Here is a 20218-nt window from a genome sequence, read left to right on the forward strand (position 1 = left end):
TTGGTGTGCCAAGCTGGAGGTAGCTCTGGCACAGGGTTCAGGCAGAGTTTACCCTTTCTGCTCCTGGTGCAGCATGGTTGATGCTTTGCTTTTCCTCTTCCTCACAGACTGCAGACATTGGTCTGACGGAGAACTCTGGAGACAGCGGCCTGCGCTTTGAGATCTGGTTCCGGAGGCGGAAGTCCAGCGACACCTACATCCTCCAGGCCAGCTCAGCTGAGACTAAGCAGGCCTGGACCAGTGACATTGCCAAGATCCTGTGGCAGCAGGCAGCCCGCAATAAAGGTGTGATTCCTCCCTGGGGCGTCTGTGCCGCAAAAGGTGCGGGAGCCCTGTTCAGCTCGTGCTGTCCTGAGTAGGTTTGGAGCCTGTTCCCAGGCAGCTCTGTGCAGCAAGCAGCTGTGTGCTGGCATGCAGCCTCAGGAGCATGTGCTGGGCTTGGCTGGGCATGTCCCTTCCCTGCCCCTCATCCCCAGGGAGCTCAACTAGTCCAAGCTCTGTGTGACTGTAGACACACACCTGGACTCCATGAGAGAAACGGGAGATAGGAGCTCAGGGTTCTCTGCCCAGTGAGCACGGGCTGTGCCCCTGAAAGACTCGCTGCTCTCCCTGTGATCTAGGCCACTACTGGAGTGGGAGCTGCCTGAATCAGGCTGGCTGAGTCCCTCCTCTCCCCCCCCCAGGCTTCCCGCTTGGCAGGACTCTACTAGGTGGCATGGCACTGAGCTACTTGGCCAGAGCAGGGCATGATTGCTTGTTCCTGGAGACTCTGTAGGGCTGGGGAGCAAGGGGAGAACAGATCCAATCTCAGCAGTTCAGGAGCAGCCAAGCTCAGGAGTGCTCTATCCTGGAGCTGTGTAATGCCTTGGGGAGGGTCAAGTCAACCTCATAATGTGGCTGTGGGTCTCTTCCTCTCCAGAAATCCGTATGCAAGAGATGGTCTCCATGGGTGTGGGTAACAAACCATTCCTGGACATCAAACCCAGCGAGGCAGCTATCAATGACCGTGCTATCGATTACATCATGAAAGGCAGAGGTAGGTGCCAGCTGTGCCTTCCACCTTGCTTTGTGTGAGCCAGACAGGACTGGTTCTCAGGGCTTTTTTTAAATATTTTCTGGCAGGTGCCAGGACCAGAGCATCGATCGCAGTGTCTCAGTTTGACCATTCCAACCCATTCAAGAGGACGCAAGCACAGCTCTCCGCTGGCACCACCCACACTGCATACAACCCTTCCTCCTCCTCTTCCCTGCTGGGCCCCCTCAACCTCCACATGTATGTGAACCAGGCTCTGCTGCCAGAAGTCCTGCCCCCCAGATGCCCCTTTGACATCGGCACCTGCATTGAGGAGGATGAGCTGGAGCACGAGACGAGCAGCCAACCGTCCCTGAGTACGTGCGGTCCCGCTGCTCTGCGGCACCCGGGAGGGGTGGGCTCGTCCCCTCACCTTGCTCTGCACTGTGCAGTCAGACCAGGCTTTTGGGGTCACAGCAGTGCCCCAGACAGGGGCACAAGGGCCCTGCCCTTCCATGCCAGCTCTGTTTCAGCTTCCACAGGGAGAGTTAGCTCAGACACAGGGATTATAAGGTACCAGCTGAGCTGCAGCCGTACCCGTGGCAGCCTTGGTGCTGAGTACTGGTGCTGCTGTGGCCTTGGGGACTCATGTCTCTGCCCCTCTGGTATGAAGCACTCTGTCCCTTGCCCTCTTCAGCCTGGTCCAGTGACCCCTTGGCTTCCCTTGTGTGAACTTCCCTGGCCAGCCCATGCCAATCTCCAGCATCATTATGACTCAATTTCCTTGTGTTGTTTTGTTGCCTGGGGCTTTAAAGAGTCCAAGACAGGAGTGTGGCTGATCTGTGGGCTTTGTGTGGCCAGTGCCTCTGCAAACAGGTCATATGCAGGCTAAATTCATGGTTATCAGAGTGACCTTCCCCTCTTTCCCCAGCAACAGAGAGCTCAGAGTCATCGCACTGCATGTCAGCCACTGGCTCCAGCGGCTCCGACAGCGGCTGTGTCTCCAACGTCCCACAAGAAAGCTTTTGTGAAGACATGGGCTCGCCCCCCTACGTGCCCATAGGCCCACAGCACAGCTCTGCAGTGGAGGGAAGACCCAGGTTCACAAACAGCCAGTACATTTCTGCAGTAAGTGCAAGCAGCCAAAACACTGTCTTCAGTTTGCCTGTTCCTGCAACTGCCTCCCCGGTTCCAGCCACTGCCTCTCACGGGGGCACCGAAGATGCTGCTTTTGGGCTCGGGGTCACTGTGGGGAAGTGACATTTCCCCTTGCAGAGACTTGGCTCCTCTGGGGCAGGCAAGAGCCCCTCTGGTGCGGGAGCCACCCCTGTGGTGGCCAAGATCCCCGAGGAGATGAGCTGGAAAGGACCTGCAGTGCTGGAGGCTGCACAAGGAGGGGATGCTGCACAAACAGGAACTATAACGCTGTCATGGGCTGGGGTACATATGTTACCTCCTGGGATGGCTGGAGCTCTGCTGCAGATGCTGCCAAGCTCCTTTCCTGGGAGGTTTGGGCCTTTTTTGGGGAGCAATGAGATGGAGGAGCAGGAGCCTGTTGCTCTGAGATGTCAGTGTGTCTCCTCTTACGTTCCTGAGAGTTCTCAGCTGCTTGCCTTCCCACTAGATCGTATCCTGATGCTGTTGTCCTCTAACCCTGTACTAATGCTGGCTTCTCTCCTCTGCAGAAAGCAGGCCAGGTCACCAAAAGTCACTCGAGAATAGTGTGAGCCCCTCGGCCCCGCCTCAGGAAGTGGAGTTGTTGTAAGTAGCCCCTGAAGGGGATTTTCCAGCAGCTCTGAGGGCTGGTCAGGTTTGTCAGTAGCTCTGAGTCAGGGGAACCTTACCCTCTGCTTCTTGGTGAGTTTTCCCCATGCATTCCTGACTGGTCTCTGAGGCTCTGATCCATGAGAAGACCAGCTCCTGTGGAGCCAACACTTGGAACAACCAGTCTGATCCATCTGCCTTGCAGAAACAGAACAACCAAAATCTCTTTCAGGTAGTAGAGGCTTGAGCACCACCTAGTCACCAGTGTTCAGATGAGCTGCTTTCCTCTGAATGCTGCCCTCCTGTCTAACCACTAATCTGTTTCTGGTGGCTGTTTGCCAAAATCCTGCTCCTAGTCCCTCTGAACTGCCCTGGGGAGTCCACAGTGTTCTCCCCAAGCTGGATTTATCCCACAGTTCCCTTTGAACCTCCAAAGGAAACTGCACGTCAGGCAGAGGAACCTGCTAGGCTATGGTCAGGATGTCCTGAGGGAGCTGCCAGATGTTGCTCCTGTATTAGTGATTTTGGGAGCATGCCTTGTCTGTGAGGAAATCACTGTTGATCTGAGGAAGGGTGAACCCTGACAGGACTTGAAGCCAAGCAGGGCTTCTGTCATGTGGGTGGCAGCCCTTGGAATGTCACATCAGGGGCCACACAAACTAGCCTGCTCCTGGCTCAGCTCTCCTCTCTGTCCTTAGGGCTGAGCCTCCCTTTCCACAGGGAGCAGAGGGGTACGAACGCCAGGGGCAGGATTAGGGCTTGAGTGATGGAGGCAGGGGGTGGCAGATGGCTTGTAGGTTTGGCATCGTGGGGTGTTACACACACACAGGCCCGTGGCTTGTGATCTGCAGGTGTTCATAATCAGCTGAACAGAACTAGCCAAGGTGCAAATTTAACATCCAGAGCCCCTTCTGGGGAGTCACAGACAAGACTTTTGGAGTGGCCACAGAAGCCACAGGTTTGCTGGCCTGTGTAGGCTTTGGGCGAGTCCCGAGGCACAGAGACAGATCTCCATGTGGGGGAAGAGCCGTGTTTCTCCTGCAAGGCTCTTCCAGTAAAACATTCTTTCCCCACCAAAACTGAGCTTGGACAAATGGTGGTTTTCAAGTGTTTTGCAAAGTCACTGCTGGCCAGGACAGAGGGACCTGTGGGCTCCTGCCACGTCACGGGAGTGCAGCCGGTCTAACCCATTGCACGGTGCTGTGTTCCAGGTTTGATTGCCATTTCAAACTCCCTGAAGACCCCAGGCCTCTGACCAGCAGAAGGAGACAGTCTTCACCCATGAAGATTTTTTTTGGCCCGTACTCAGGCTCTTTCAAACAGCCCAAAACCTGACCTCTGCCTGGGGGGAAGTCCCAAGAAGGTTTCTGTCAACTACACTTAATAGCTATGGTGTTGAATGGGACCTTGGGCATTCAAAACTTGTTGCCCCTATATTTATGAGTAATAAGTAACATAACAGTTTGGATAAAAAAAAAATGTATTATTTTTAAAGATAAGAGCTGTACAGATTTTTGTTACAAGTGACTCTGTTACTATTTGTTGTGTAAGCTGCACATTTTATAAAGTTTTTGGAAGGGCATGAAATGAAACTGAGGTATTTAAGAAAAGCAGTGTAACTTTCTATTTCAGGGTTATATTGACCTGGACTCAAGATGTAACGTCCTTCCTTATGTTCTAAATATGTCTATTATAGCAATAATTTATTTTCTTGGCTTAACACTTCTGTTTTAATAAAAGCAGTTTCATTGTTGTAGTGAATTGTTTCTTCAGATGGTTCTTCCAGTGCCTCAGTGCTGAGCTAATCTCTGTCATAACCATCTCACAGCTCTGCCACTCTCCCTGTGCCATCTCTGCACTAACCAACTGCCAGCTGAACCTCGAAATCCTCAGCACATCTGCCAGAAAACGGGAAGATTTCCCAGGTAGAGACTCCCCTGATGCCAGTGGGAGGCCAAGGCAGGCTGAGGAGTTTGGAGCAGCCAGCAGGGGAAGAGGTTCTGGTGGAGGTCTGGAGGCACAGGCCACCAAAGTTCCTGGCTCTGATTTAAGCCACTTAGCCCTTGTAGCTGCTGTCCCAGTGCAAGTCTCTCTCTCCCTGCTGGGCCAGGTCCCAGAGGCTCCGTTCAGGCTCTGTTGTGCCTTGTCCTGGCTGAGCCCCTGGTTTTGGGGTGACTGGCTGCTTGCTTCACTTCTGACTCAGCCCCTCTCCTGGTACTTCAGTCGCACGGTCGTGGCTTGTTTGAGGAGCTTTGGATGGTGCTGGCATCCGAGACCAACAGGTTTTGAGTGGAAAGTGTTGATTATAATGCTGAACCTTAAGTGCATGTTGTTTGAAGTAATGCAGCATAACTGGAGGAAAAACGTGCCCTGTGTTCCAGGGTGGCTTAGTCACGAGTAACACCCAACTCACTGCGAGGCCGGGACACCCTCCCTGTCCTTGGAGGAAATGAAAATTAGCATTTTTGGAAACAGTAGTTATTTGCTGCCAAGCTCCTGTTTACTCCTGGTTTATGCAGGGCTATAAATCAGGCTCCCCCAGGTGTGAGAGGAGTGTCACATTTGGCCTCAGGAGGAAGATGGAGCAGTACTTTATTCAATAAACTGCAGTTTTCTCCCCTTGGCAGTGCAGCACTGCAGTCTGGGGTGTCACACCCCACAGCTGCCCTGGAGACAGTGTGCCTTCAGGTTTGGAAATTCCTGTACTGTATATAAAACACTTGTTTATTTTTAATAAGCTGGATGTTTTTTTAAAACCTTGTTCTTTTTTCAAACAGCGAAGAGAACACAGTTGGACACCTTTGCACAAAATTGGGTGTGAAACAGTTACACAGGGAATATTTTACAAATTACTGTTTTGAGATAATTGCTGGGTTAATGCAAGGTTTTTGGAGCTGTCAAGACAGCAATAGCTGATGTTGTGAGAGGGAGAGAATTTACTGATGCAACAAGAGGGACATGAAATTTCCTGAATTTCTCAGTTTCTAAGGTTTCTGCATTGCTGGAAAGTTGTTTACCTGATACTGTTTTTTCAGGGTTGGATTGATTTAATAAAGGTTATTTTCTTTGTATGGCTCTTGTTTGCATTGTGTCATGGTTTCAGCAGCAGAATACTGGGGGCAGAGTGAAGCAATGTTTCTCACCCTTTGGGGTGAGGCTGGAGCTGCCTCTCATTTTAATACCGAAAAGTACATAAATTTTTTTTTTCCTCCCCTTTTCGTATCTGGCACCCAATTAAATGAAAAAAGTTTTGTTTTATTGACATAAATAGAACTTTTCCCCTTGCCTTCCTTGACTTCCACAGAGTCTGGACCGTGTGTCAGGAATCCCAGATTAGATGATGCATTTTTGAAAAGGTGCAACCACAATAAATGAGCTCCTAATCCAGAGGTGTTCAGCAGCACCCCTTAAAATCTTTCTCAAAATGGATATTTTTCAATACTTATTGCCCTTCTACAAGTTAAGTGACAGTCTCTGTCCCTTCTCCCACCCCCCATGATTAACCATGGGTACTGATAAAATCTGACAGTGAAAAGCTGGGATCCCACACTGCTCTGTGACACCTCCTGTGGACAGCCCATCATGGCATTTTCCCTAAATAAGCTTGAGAGGCTCAATGGACTGCTGGGAAATCCCCCCTGCCCAGGAACACAACTCTCTGCTAGTAAGTTATGGCATTGTGCTTGGCCCTACCCAGTTTATACCCCAGTTCCCAGGCTGGCCATTCAGGTGTTAGAGCCATAAAATCCTGGAATGGTTTGGAATGGGAGGGACCTTAAAGACCATCTCATTCCAACCCCCTGCTGTGGGCAGGGACACCTTCCACTAGACCAGGTTGCTCCAAAGCCCCATCCAACACTTCCAGGGATGGGGAATGCAAGAAGGCTGGTTGGGTGGAATGCGGGGTATTCCCAGGACAGGGGAGTTTTGAGCCCTCTCGATTTCTGGTGATTGATGGATTCCACAGATGTGATAGATCGATCTGCCTGTGGAGGGAGAGGGCCCTCCCTCAGCATCCCCCGTGTTCCTCCACACCACTGCAGCTTTGGAAAACCTTGTTCAGCCTCGGAGCAGAGATACCAGCAGAGGGGGCAGGTGGGGTGTTTTTCAGCTGGACTAATCTGACTTTGCTGGTCCTGCTGTAAAAAAAACCCCACAAAAATCTGAAGAGAAGGGCAGTTTTCCTTTTTGCTAAAGATGTGCAGACAGTGGACCAAACCATTTTTGAGACAATTCCATTAAAAAAAATAAAAAAAGAAAAAAAAGGCTTAGAAACCAGAAGAAACCTCAGAGTTTGGATAAAGGAAATTCAACTATTAATGGATGAAAATACACATTTCATGCATCCAGCCTGTATGGACTCGCCCTTCACTGGCACAAGGCAAAACTATGCTGTAATTACAATAAAAAACACTTGTAGCTAAATAGCAGATTAAATCTTTGTTTCAGATGTCCATTTAATATTTCCATTTATGCAGACACAGAATAGGAGAAGAGGAAGAACTGTCACTTCCCCATTTCACATGACAGTAAATTCAGTGGTGTCCCACTAGGAGGAATTTCTTTGCAGGCAAACTGAACCTTCTCAGGGAGCAACAGAAAGGGCAATCCCACCTTTTCCAGATAAAAATATTCATATTCAATAAGATCAGGCAGCATAAAATTGTCCTCAAGCACAGCAGCTGCTCTTTTTAACTAGTTAATTAAAACCAAAACCCAAGTGGTGACCATTGAATGAGCTCTTACAGAAAGGTCAGGCGTGAAATTTGGAACATTTTCTGTGCTCACTGACCAGGGCAGATGAGTTGAATGTGACAATTATTTGTTTGGATACCTGTGACAAACCTTGCCAGAGTTATATACACAAACTCTTTGACATCCTTCTACAGACAATATTATCTAAGAATGAAAAAAAAGTCTAGGGAAGCCACATAGAAAGTCCCACTTTGCCCACAGCCAAGAAAGGCTGTGGCTGCAAAATTAATGCTAATACAATAAATGCAATTCAGCAGAGCTGAGAAAATCTAACTTTTGAGCTCTGTATGTAAAAATGAAGGTGCCTAAACACAAAATCATCTTGGTCAATAAATAGTCTGTAATTATCAGAGTGATCCTGAACAGGAGCTTCTTTCCACAACAGAGATCCAGGAAATGGAGCGACTTGACTTTGAGGCTTGAGAAATACCAGTGACTGACATAAAAATGAGTTACCTCTTCTGCAGATCCCGTGACACTCCCTGGTTCCTTCACACCAAAGAGGAAAACGTGTCAAGAGGCAAGAACAGACCTGTAAATTCTGAAACAACGTGACATTTTATTTTAGAACCCCATTGGGTTTTGCGTTTTATTTTCCATTCCGTGGTGAAAAATAAAAGCATGGGGCAAATGACCTGGAGCATTACCTTCCATTCCCGTGTGTCTGTGTGGCTGTGGGTCTTGGCAATCAGCAAATTGTGAGGGTTTTAATGGTGTAATCCCTTGGAACAACCCAGTTCACAGCTACCCTGGGGTTGTTACACAGAGCAGCGAACAGAAACATGGCCAGTGTACTCTTAAAATGTTCAAACAATGGCAGTAAAATGAAAATAAGCACCACATAAATTCCCCCACACCCCTGGACATGCCATTCCATAGTTAGTTAGGATTTTGAGGTGCAGATATTTATTGCTATGTCAGTCACAGTCCTCTTGGCAAGAAAAAATAATTGGATAATTTGGATATTTGGGGAAATTTCTTCACCAAAAGGGTGGTCAGGCATTGGAACAGGTTGCCCAGGACAGTGGTGGAGTCAGCATCCCTGGAGGGATTTAAAAGCCATTTGATGTGGCATCTGGGGACATGGTTTAGTGGTGGGCTTGGCAGTGCTGGGGGAATTGTTGGACTCAGTGATTTTAGAGGGTTTTTCCTCTAAAAAATAATAATTTTTTAGAATTATTATTAATAATAATAATTTTATTATTTATTTTATTTTATTATTTACTTTAATTTATAATATATATTTTATAATAATTTTATTATTTATTAATAATAAATAATAATTTTTTTGAAGACTAATTCTATGGTGGACGTGGTTTAATCTGTTGTCCGCTAAAAACAGACAGAAGAAGTTCAGTTCAAGCCTGAAAAAAAGCCTTCCTGCAGCACAGCAACCACAGCCAAGGAGCCAGAGGTTGTACTGACAGTGGACAACACAATTCCTACAGCAGAAAAAACCGTGGGGGAGGATGACACCTGATGCTTGGAATGTTTTTAGGCTATTTCTCATGCAAGTGGCCACAAACAGGGAGTCAAGAGCATGTCTGGAAAAGGATGGGGGGGAAACCCCACTCTAAATGCATCTAAGAATTGAACTTACTTGCTTTTAGAGACAGTTTGTAGCTCTAGACAGCACTGATGATCAAAACTCACAGTGCAGAAGCACAGTTAAGTTGCCCTCACAGTTTGCTTAGCTGAGAGTTTTTCATACATATGATCAACTTGTTGCTGATACTGCCCAACAATTTCAAAGCAAATTAAATATTTAAATGTAACACAGGAAAAAAAAAAACAATGAAACAACCTTTCAGGCAAGAAAGATGAAAAATTTTAAGAGAAAAACAACCAGACACTAAAATCTTGATATTTCTGAATTTTGGGGCACATTGGAAGAGGGACAGCCCCACCAAAACCCCCTCTCCCTGCCATTGCTCTAAGGAAATTAATCCCATCCCATCAGGCTGAACCCTCCCAAAGGCCTGGAGGAAGGGGCAGGGCTGCAATTTATCTTAAAAGCCAATAATTAACACAATGCTACATGACAGATCTCTTTAATTAGATGCTGTTTGTGTCATTTGTCTTAGAATGAGAAACAGGTGAGAAGCAAGATCCAAGGAATAAAAAAAGCCGAGGAAACCTGGAATATGACAGCTCATAAATTAACTAATCAGTTTTATCAGGCAAGATTTTTGTTTTTTTAAAAAAAAAAAATTTAAAGGGCTTTAGATAAAGATATAGGAGTGGTCATAAATATTTTAATATTTTTAATATTTTATTAAATATATATAATATATTAAATATATATAATATTTATATTTATATAATTATAGATATAATATAATATATATAATTATATATAAATTATATATAAAATATAAATTATAATTTATAAAATATTTTAATCAATATTTTATAAATATTAATATTTTATTAATTCTTAAATATTTTAAATCTCTTTCAAAATAATATTTTTAAGCTCTCTCTGGGGACAAGGTCAGCATTAAAAAAAAAAAAAAGGAATGTCAATATGAATGCAGGCTAACTCCACACCTTAATATCTATATCAATAATTTCTACATTAAAAGTTAATATATAAATAAATCTGTACAATAATAACTGCATTCCAAAGCTATGCCACAGCTCACTGATGAGTTTGTATGTCTTTAACATTCCCTTAGGGTCACCCATTATCATTCTGTGTGTTATTCCTGGAAGTCTCAGCTGACATGGAGCTGATTTATTTAATTTCTTTGTTAATAAGCATCCCAGACGGTGGTTTGGAGGCTGGGTTTTGTGTCAGGTTTATAATTTTGGAGCTGTCAGTCTCTCTGGCTTTCTCTCTGGGTTGACTTCTCTGCAATTAAAAACTTACAGGGGTGTCAAAGCCCTGGTGGATGCTTTTAGACGACAGATCTTACAGGGAGGGTGGAAGAAGGGCGGCCAGATGGTGTTTTGGGATAAGGTAGAAAAATAATTATTTATTTTCTGAAAAATAAAACATTAAATAAGGATATTTTCATTTTCAATAAATAAACACTGTGTAAACAAATGCCTGGTCACTGTTGTCCTCTCCAGCCTGTGCAGTGTGAACCAGTTGACAGTTCCAAGCTTTGCTATCGGACAGATCCCGTTTTTAGACGGTGCCTGTGGAGTCTTTCAATCCATATTCAGCTCTCTTTGACATCCCCTGTGTCCCAGCCGTGCTGGCCCAGCCGCTGCCACACAGAGGAGCTGGTCAGCTGTCAGGCGGCCCCTCCTGATTCCCGGAGAGCAAACACTCCCCTGCCTGCCTCCACCACCATCTTCATCCTCACTGTCCAGCCCTGGAAGGATCCGGGTCCGGATTCTCCACAGCAAGATTTCCAGCAGCCCTTCCCACCCTCTGGATGGTCTGCAGGGACATCAGGGAGTGCCGTGGCTGTTCCAGTGTCCTCATTTCCCGGGTGGTGTGGGTGTATTTGGGCTGGTTTAGGTGTTACTGGTATGACCACACTGCTGGTCCCCTGCCCTGCCCCGGCTGTGGGGGCTGCACATCACATCAGGCTCTGCATCCAGCACAAAACTTGGCTTTTTTAAACTTGGTGGGTCTTAACTCTGATGCACTGAGTCAGGCAGTGACAACCCCTTCCCAGCAGAGTCCACCTGCAGGAGAGTCCAAGCTCATCCAGTCGGGATATTAACCCACCCTGAGCTCCTCACTCTTCTCAGAGCTCCCTCCCAGTGGTGCAAGAAATCCTTGCTGGATTCATTTTGTAATTTACCTTGAGGCCTACTAGGTAAAAATCCCAGGAAAATGATGTTGCACGACTTTCCCGAGCCCACTGTCTAAACCTGCAGCAACAACGTGAGCAGGAGGATGCTCAGCTTTTCCCTCCTCATGCTCCTCGACCCCAACATGCACAAGGCAGGGAATAGCACTTCAGATGCTGCAGGGAAATGTTTAAATCCAAAGCAAAAAATCTGTTTCCAATTAGGTCTCCAAAAAAAAAAAAAAAAAAGAGAAAAAAAATTCCATAGAAACATTTCTGTTTAGATTTGTTTCCTGACATCACCTGAGCTCGCTGCCAAAACGCCGGAATATCTCGGTGCCTTTCAGATTTTACTGTTTGCTCAGGATTTTTTTTTTTTTTTTTTTTGCACACCTATGCAGGAATGCTTTGAAAATGTCTTTTTTTTTTTTTTCTTTTAGAAGTGTGTTTCAGACAAGCACTTCAAAGCAGTGACATAAGGGTTTGCTTAAACTCACACCATGTTTCACTCACGGACATTTATCGCTTCCGAGGGCTCAGCAGCACCACTGGGAAGGCTCCAAGGGACTTACCAGACACGGGGAAAACTGTAGAAAAGTGATTCATTTCTTGTAACATTTATGACCCTTTGTGATTCTGGGGATTTTGGGTTTATTTTCTTATATCTTGTCTCATCCCAAAGGGATTATCTGATTCAGCAGCTGGACGAAGGGCTGGAGGAGAGCCTTGTATCAGATTCCACCTTACAAGAGATGGATCAGGCTGCTGCTTCCAGCTACTGCATCTCCAGGAATTAAACACCCACATGCAGTAAAGAAAAACTGAAGGATCTTTCAGAGCTGGAGAGGGGCTTTGGACAAGGGCATGGAGTGACAGGATAAAGGGGAATGGCATCAAACTGACAGAGGGCAGGGTTAGAATAGATTTTGGGAAGAAATTCCTCCCCGTGAGGTTGGTGAGGCCTGGCACAGGTTGTCCAGAGAAGCTCTGGCTGCCCCATCCCTGGAAGTATCCAAAGCCAGGCTGGATTGGTCACAAATGAAGGGGGAGGGGGGAGGATGCAGCACCACAATGAGACTTTGAGCAGTCTGGTCCAGTTGAAGGTGTCCCTGCCCATGGCAGGGGCTTTGGAATGACAGGGTCTTTAAGATCTGTTCCAACCCGAACCATTCTATGGTTCCATGATGAAATCAGTGTATCAGTTTGGGGAAAATATCCCTATAACAGGTGCCCCCTCCCCAGTGCCTGCTCACCCTTTAATTTTTTTTCTGCAACAGCCTTGCCGAGGTGGCCACAAACTGTCCTGCTGCAGCAGCTGACTGAAGAGGGCAGCCCCACCGATCCCAAAACGCCTCTCCCAGCTGAGAAATGCATCAGTCATGAGGAACACACCATCACCCTCTCTGGGGAGATGCTCATCAGTGCCTCAGCACCCGGCTCTGGGCAGTTCTGCAGCTCAGAGCAACTGTACAGTTGTGTTTTCTAGAGGGAACAAAATAGACATTAACCATGGACTGTGCTCAGTTCGACCTTGTATGAAATCTCGTGCTGTACTTAAATCTTGTGAATCAAATAATTTGCTTTTTGCTTTCCTTCTCTGCGTCTTCCTGCTTCCATCTGCCCCTGTGTTCTTACAACCCTGCCGCAGTTATTACATTAACAAAATGTGGGCATGAGTTCTGGATAATAACATTTTATCTGGAACCATGCCATGCTGGGAAGATGGTAATTTAGTTAATTGAATTCCCTCTAAAATGATACTAAATCAATATTCCAGCACGGTGCTGGAACACACAGCTGGCAGTGAAGCATTGCCTGGAACACTCGTGGTCAAACCAATATCTCAGGGCACTGACAGGAGGAGTTTGAAGTTTGAGTCCCAGGTTTAGGTGATACAAACCGTGCTCTGAATCTTGTCTGAACAGGATTTACAGCCTTGCCTGTGTGTTTTGGAGAGCGCTGTCCATCAGGCTAGCAGGGAAATGGAAAAGTACCGAGGGAGCAGTGCAGGTACAGCTCTGTAGGGAAGCTGTTTTGCCTGGCCCCAGATCAAGGACCTGCTCTGCACCAGCACAGTGCCCTCCGAGGAGGGATGATCCCTGGGGGAGCAGATGTTTGGAACAACAGCCATGTGAGCTCTTCCTGGTGATCCTGCACAGGCACAGAAAAGCTAAAACCTCCCTGGGCATATTGGCATCCACTGCCTCCTTCTTCTAGGAACAAATCTGTGTCCTTGAGGAGCAGAGTAATCCATCCTCATCAGTATCTCTGGTCAAATCTCTGGTCATCCCAGAGAAAAATGATCTCTTGGAGGAGTCAGATCCCTTATCCCAGGCACATCAGTGCTGTCAAAGCATGAAGCACATCAGCCATGACCCCAGATGATTTTAGAAACACTCCAGGGAAGTGACCCTGGGGGCAGAGAACACATTTTACAGCTAAATTAATTGTAACCACCCATCTGAGCCCTCTGGGCTGCACGTCTTGCTGGCAAGGTGGGACATCAGCCCATGAGAGGTTCTGGGTTTGCCTGGAAGGGTGGAGGAGGTGGGTGTCTGAGGCAGGGCTGGGGGGAGGTCTGGCCCGTCCCTCCGCTGCGGGAGCACGACCGGAGAGCAGCCAAGGGGAAGAGACAAGTGGGAAGGAGAAAAAAAAAGCTTCATGTCTGGGGCTTGGATCAATGCAAACAACATAAATACTGGCTGAGACACCTTCCGCCCTCTGGCTCCTCCGCTGCCAGGGAATTGCAGGCTGGCTGCAAAGTGTCTTCCTGGGGCTGGTGTGGAGCCAAGCCGAGAGCGAGCGCCGGGCCAGAGCAAGCTCGTTACCCAGGGAAGTGGCTGCAGGCCCTTCTGTTTGGGCAGCGTCACTTTTCATCACACAAAGCAGATCTGCGGCTGACATCTGGAGGTCTCCTCTGCCTCAGCAGCCTGTGGCACCACTGCAAGCTTCGCTGGGGAAACAGCTGGACCTGCTGGTCCTGTGGGAGTTCCTTCAGGTTGGGGTCTTCCCGAGGGCTGAGCACCCCAGCTTGGCCTCTCCTCGTCTGTCCTGTGCTCCAGTGCCAACCACCCCAGAGGCCTCTGCTTTCCTGCCCACTCATAAAGACTGGTGTTTAAAGGCCATGTTCCTTGCACTTACCTGCCCCTGAGGCTGTGTCTCCATCTGGCTTCAACCGTGCCAAGTGGCTGTGTGATGTTTGCCATTTTTGGTGACCCAAATCGACATCTCATTGTTCCCAGAAAGCTGTTCCAGTCACTTCAGAGGATGTGACTTCTTTGCAGGTTGATCTGAGGCACTTTGCAGCCGTTAGACCCTGTTGGTCTAATTCTCTGGCAGTGGTTTCACAGGCTGCAAAGAAGCTGCTTCTGTTCAGCAACAGTGGCTCAGTAGGGTGGTGAGAGACTGGCACAGGTTGCCCAGAGAAGCTGTGGTTGCCCCATCCCTGGAAGTGTCCAAGGACAGGTTGGACAGGGCTTGGAGCAACTGCAATAGTGGAAGGTGTCCCTGCCCATGCCAGGAGGATTGGAATGAGGTGGTTCTTTAAGGTCCTTTCCCACCCAAACCATTCCAGACTTGCATGATTCCCAGTCCTGATTTCCCAATATCAAAAACATGTCAGTACCCAAAACTGCCCTTCAGAACTGCCCTGACACCTCCCTGTGATCCACAGCCAGGTCCTGACAGGGGCTGCATACAGGCAGGGGACGAGTCCCATGGGGCCTGACCTGCTCACCTCTGCCCAAAACTTTTTTCTTTCTCCAGGCTGCACAAGGACAGGGTTGAATCACCTCCATGGACCTCGAGGCACGCAGGGCAACCTGGCCCTGGGAATTCTGTACCTCGTTTGTGGAGCTGGGAAAAAGTCCCTCCCCCTGCAGCAACAGGTGTTTGCAGGATGAACACTGGATGCTCAGAGAGAGGGGGATAGAGAGCCACGAATCCCTCTGACCTGCTCAAAGAAGGACTAAGATCCCCCAGTCCTCACCCCAGCCTACCACTGGTAGACACTTACTGCTAGGCCCTCACTGGGGATGGGGATGAATCCAGGCCAGAATAAGACAACCTCTTCCTTCTCCTGTGTTTTCCAAAGCAGGTGTCTCTGCAGGTGGGATGCAGAGGTGCAGTGCTGTGCTTTGGCAGGGAGTGAGCCTGCCCAGGCCACGTGTGTGCCTTTGGTAACATCCCTCACGGCCTGGGCAGTGCCAGTGCCACAGCTCAGGCACCTGGAAATAGCTCCTGTGGGTTATTTAGGAAGCCTGGCTCTGAACGAATGATCCTGGAGGAAGGCACCTAGCTGGAAAGCCTGGCACAGTCATCCTGGCAACACCTCAGCAGGCTCAGGCCATGCCTGGGATCGGGGTGGCAACACCTACAGCCAGCCTCACACACCCGCCAGAGTGACCATCCCATCCCGGAGCTGCCGTCCCATCCTGGAGCCCAGCCTGTTCCCAGGGATCGTTACCAGGAGCTTGTGTGTTTGGTTGCAAACAGAGCAGGAGTGGGAGCCAGGCGTTCGTGTTTGTGTGCCTGTGGTTGCTCAGGCAACTCGGGGCCAGCCAGGAGCTGCCAAAATCATCGGTGGCCAGGGCCGAGCCCCCGGCACGGCTTCTCCTGGGGCGGCGTGACCGGCCGAGCCCCCTCTGCCGGGCGGGGGAGCGGCCACAGGGGCTGTCCCTGCGCGGTCCCGCGAACACAACCAGAGCGGAGCGTCAGTGCGGAGGGGCTTTATTGCAGAGCCGGGTTACAGCGTGGGTCTGCAGCATCCTTTGGTCTGGGCTTCACGAAGGCAGCGGGAGGCCGCAGGGGTTCAGGTCGGAGACCTTTGCCAGTGGCCAGGCGACACCAAGCTGTCCCGGGATGCTTCCTGGGGCTGGGCCAGGAGCATCCCGGCAGCTCCGGCACTGACGGCACCGCAGGGTCTGAGCCTTCCGTGGTGCTGGGCGAGTGGCAAAGCCAGGCAGCCCCGTGGTGAGGGCACCGGTGGGGAAGGAGGAGGTGGCTGTGGTGTAATTGGTGCAGGGTTAAGGTAGGTCCCCGTGAGGTCTGCAGGGAGGACAGGCTGCGGTCCCCGGTGGGACGGGGGAGGGTGCCCCGAAAGCCGGGGCTGAGGTAGGGAAGGTCTGGGTGCCAGCGGGGCGGGGGAGCCCTGAGGAGCAGTGCTGTTAGTACGGTGGACGCTGCCAGCGGTGTGGGACTGGGGGTGACAGCGCGGGGGACACGGGACGGGATGGGGAGATCACAGCACAGGGTGAGACAGACGCAGCGCTGGGGCAGAGCACACGGCCCGGAGACTTTCCCAATCACATCAGCGCTGGGCGGCCGACATCCCGCCAGCCTGGGGCTGGCCCCAGCGCAGCCTCCCGGGCCCCACCTCACACGGGCACGTCCCAGGGCTGACGTGAGCGCCCACCCCACGGCGGGCGAGCAGGGACCGGGGCGGTGGGCGCCGCGGGCACCCCTCCCTACTTTTTCACTTTGGCATCGTAGGTGCCCGCGTTCTTGTAGGCACTGACGTAGCCGCTGGTGTCCACGATGTTCTCCCGCCCGCTCTTGCCCTTGCCCTTGCCGCTCTCGTCGAAGCGCTCCTTGTGGGACCCCGTGTACTTGGAGGTGTCCGTCAGCCTCTCCACGGCCCCCACTGTCTTGGCTTTCTGCAGTGGGGAGATGGGACACGGGAGTCAAGAACGTGCCCTGTCCCCTTCACCCTTTGCTCCTGACACCCACCAAAGTGCCCTACACAGCCCCCTGTGCCCTGTGCAACCCCCAGGGCCATGGGGTCTCCTGGGAAGCACTGCGGGCAGAGCTCTATCTTCCCCTCCTGACCATCCCTCCTACTCCCAGCAGCCGAGGGGCTCCTCACTCACCGTGACACCCACGTTAATGGGCTCCTTCCCTGCCACCAGCTGGCAGATGGCTTCGTACGCCTCCTCTTTGCTCTTGTCCTTAAACCTCTTGGGGGCCAACTCCTCCAGTGCCTTCTTGAACTCCTCGTAGTTGATGACACGGGCTGTCTTCCCTCTGCAAGCACAAAACCCAGGCTGCCATCAGCACCTCTTCAGTTTGTGCCTCCAAATGGGATGAGCTGCATCAGGGAGACCCTTCCTTTGTTCTCCACCAGCCTTGGGCCCCTCACTCATCTCTGAAATTCCACCACAGCAATCCCAGCTGAGTGGGTTGGGCTGGGCACAGCTGGTGCTGAGCTCCAGGAGCTTTTCAGCCACATGCTGTTGAAGTCCCTGGTGCCAAAAGCCAGGGCGCATGGAAGTGCTCTGGGACTTGGGTGCTGGTCAGGCAGGGACGTGCATCCATTTCCACTGCTCCCAGCCCGCCTGGGATGCCCAGCACCCTCTCTCCCCTGGCAGGCATCAATCCTCTGGTCGAATTCATAAGGATGTGCACAGAGCATCTCTCCCATGAGCTCCTGGTCATCATCTCAGCACAGCAACCTGCCCTCCTGTGCCCCAAAAACTGCCCAGTGCTCAGCCCCTCCTGACCCCACCCAGGAACGAGGTGATGCCTGGACAGAGCATGAGGATGGAGCAGGTTCTCCACCCATCCTTGCTCCTGCACCCTGGTGCAGAGTATCAGGTGTCACTGTGTCCCCAGGGACCCCAAAAAAGTTCCAGGTGCCTTTTAGCCCTTCAAGCTGCCTCTGTGACCTCCATGGACCAGAGTCCTCCTCAAGCTCTGGCGTTGGCTGGCCAGGCCCAGGGATGGCCCACATCACACAGGACACCCCTTAACATCACAGGGCACCTTCTTTTCAGAGGGGAGCCAGGCAGGCCCATCCCAATGGCAGGAGTGGGAGCAGGGGTACAGTGTCTGGACAAAATCTGAGCCTTCCATCCCCACATTTGGGTTAATTTATCATTAGGCCTTGCAGAAGCAGCCACACACCCTCCCTGAAGGAAGGACACTGCAGGGCAGCACCTGCAGCTCCATGCCATGGGATGGACAGCCTGGATGCACAGCCGGGGTATCACAGCTCTGCAGGGACCCCACACCCAGGCACCGCCACCCTGCCAACACTGCAAGGGCATCCTCACCCTCTGGGCAGCTGGAGGCCCCAAAAATCCCATTCACTTACTTCACCTTGGTGAAGACAATGTCCACATCGGTGCTGGTGACGCTTTTGCCATCGGTGACTTTGCAGTCCTTGCACAGCTTGGCCCAGTTCTTCCCGTTCATCTCCTGCCCTGTTGCCTTGGTGTCGCCGTAGATGGCGAATTTGCGGAAGCTTTCCTCCAGGGATGCCATCTCAGCGTTCCCAGCCATGGGGCTGCAGGACAGGGGGCAGAGGGGCCCGTCACTGCCCAGGCTCTGGCTGGCAGAGCTCAGCTGGCTGCTCCTGGGTCCTTGAGGGCAGGAGGAGGAGGAGGAGGAGAAGGGCTGGCGAGGGTGGAGGCGCTGCAGCAGGGTCGAGGTGTTGTCAGTGCCTGTGGGCGTGGGGTGAGGGCTGGTGGCAACCTCGGATGAGCCCCGAGGCCAACAGCCAAGAATGTGCCTTGGGGAACAGAGGCTCCTGGTCGAGAGCTGTCAGCAGCCAGGCTGTCAGCTCTGGGGGCCGGCAAGGAGTGAGCACATCAGCCTGTCCCCTCGGGAGCACGCTCCGGGAATGACGCAATGCGGCCGCCTTTCTCCCGCTCGCAGATCAGGAGAACCGGCACCGCTGCCTGCCTCCAGCCCCACCTCTGCCCTGCCTGCATCCCCCCTGCACGGAGCTGCAGCACCCCAGTCCCTGTGCCCTGCTCCCTAGAGCTGGGCCAAGCGTGGTGCCTCTCAGGCTGCCAAGTTGCCAGTGGGCCCCTGCGCCTCGTCACAGCACCGCGGCCGCTCCCCATCCCTGCTCCCCGCCTGCCGTCGCCTCGCCAGCCTCACCCTGCCGGCTCAGCATCCCTCACCACGCGCCGAGCACCCACAGAGTCTCGGCAAGGGCGTGGTGGTACCCGGGAAAGCTCCAGTGCCCAGGGGGGCCCGGGTGCACCGAGGTGCAGAGCGGGCACGTCGCCCGGTGGATGCCCGGCGGGGTCCCGGAGGCTCGGCGAGGGCCGGGGAGTGGTCCCTAGGACCGTCGTTAGGGAGGATGGGCGTTGCCTGGCGACCGTCGCTAAGGAGGTGCGGCGGGGCGGGGATGCCGCCGGTCGCCGCCCGGCCCCGCGATCCCGCGGGCTCCCAGCACCCGGGCCCCGCAACGCCCCGCACGGCCCCGCAGCGCGGAGCAGGGGCTGTCCCCTCCCGGCTGGGGGGGGTCACCGCCGGCGCTTTGGGGGGTGCCGGGGCAGCGACCGCCCCCGCCGCCCCCACTCCGTACCCCCTTCCCCGCGCAGCGGCCCCAGACCGGGCAGCGGGGCGCGGGGGGCGCGGGGGGTTCGGGGATTCGGGGGTGCGGGGGGTCCCGTCCGCGGCGCGGCCGCGCTCGCCCGGTCACTCACCTCGCGGAGCCGCGCTCTGAGGCGGGGGGGCGGCCCCGCCGCCGGTTTAAGGCGCCGCCATAGCGACGGGAGGGGCCGCGGGCCGCGCCCTCCAGCCGCCCCCTCCCGCCTCCCCCGGGCCGCGGCTCGGCCGGGAGCGCCCTCGGGGCGGGGAGACGGAGCCCGGGCGGAGCTGCATCGCCTCTGGGATACCCCTCCACCAGCCCGTGAAGCCCCTCTGATTTTCCCCAAGACCTTACCGGAGCTCCACAAGGTCTTTCCTCCACCCCACGAGGTCTCTCCATCACCCCACAAAGCCCCAACATTGCCCCACAAAGACCCCACGAGACCACACCATCACCCCAAGAGGTCTCTCCACCTCCCTTTCCCCCCAGACTCCCCCTGGCAGCCCTGCTGTGCTCTGCCCTGCAGCCCTGTCCCCTGCCCCACACAGCCACCGTGCCCCTGCACTGAGGAACTGTCCCCTCTTGGTGGTGACACCATGGACCAAAGGCCACTGCCCA

The 20218-nt window shown here is 52.2% G+C and overlaps 2 protein-coding genes across 11 annotated transcripts in view; one reads left to right on the top strand and one right to left on the bottom strand.

The window, feature by feature from the left end:
* The window catches only part of PLEKHG4 (pleckstrin homology and RhoGEF domain containing G4), a 90062-nt gene extending 84215 nt beyond the window's left edge, over nt 1-5847 (top strand). For 6 of the 10 annotated variants that reach the window (XM_064670737.1, XM_064670740.1, XM_064670739.1 and 3 more), the window contains 4 exons: nt 108-321; nt 920-1036; nt 1123-1389; nt 1944-2773. In XM_064670737.1, coding sequence (XP_064526807.1) covers nt 108-321; nt 920-1036; nt 1123-1389; nt 1944-2272 — 927 coding nt within the window. In that variant the 3' untranslated portion in view covers nt 2273-2773. Of the gene's footprint in view, nt 1-107; nt 322-919; nt 1037-1122; nt 1390-1943; nt 2774-3987 lie in introns of those variants that run through there. The other 4 variants (XM_064670738.1, XM_064670742.1, XM_064670741.1 and 1 more) reach the window with 3 other exon arrangements.
* Nucleotides 5848-15992: 10145 nt separating this feature from the next.
* Nucleotides 15993-19812, bottom strand: TPPP3 (tubulin polymerization promoting protein family member 3). Its single transcript, XM_064670778.1, has 4 exons — nt 19716-19812; nt 18371-18562; nt 17148-17301; nt 15993-16934 (listed from the first exon to the last, which is right to left on the bottom strand). Exons 2-4 carry the CDS (start codon nt 18556-18558, stop codon nt 16746-16748), a joined length of 531 nt encoding a protein of 176 aa, XP_064526848.1. The 5' UTR covers nt 18559-18562; nt 19716-19812; the 3' UTR covers nt 15993-16745.
* Nucleotides 19813-20218: the final 406 nt, after the last annotated feature.

Source organism: Pseudopipra pipra, chromosome 14, assembly GCF_036250125.1.
Source record: "Pseudopipra pipra isolate bDixPip1 chromosome 14, bDixPip1.hap1, whole genome shotgun sequence".
In the NCBI taxonomy this organism is placed as follows: Eukaryota; Metazoa; Chordata; class Aves; order Passeriformes; family Pipridae; genus Pseudopipra; species Pseudopipra pipra.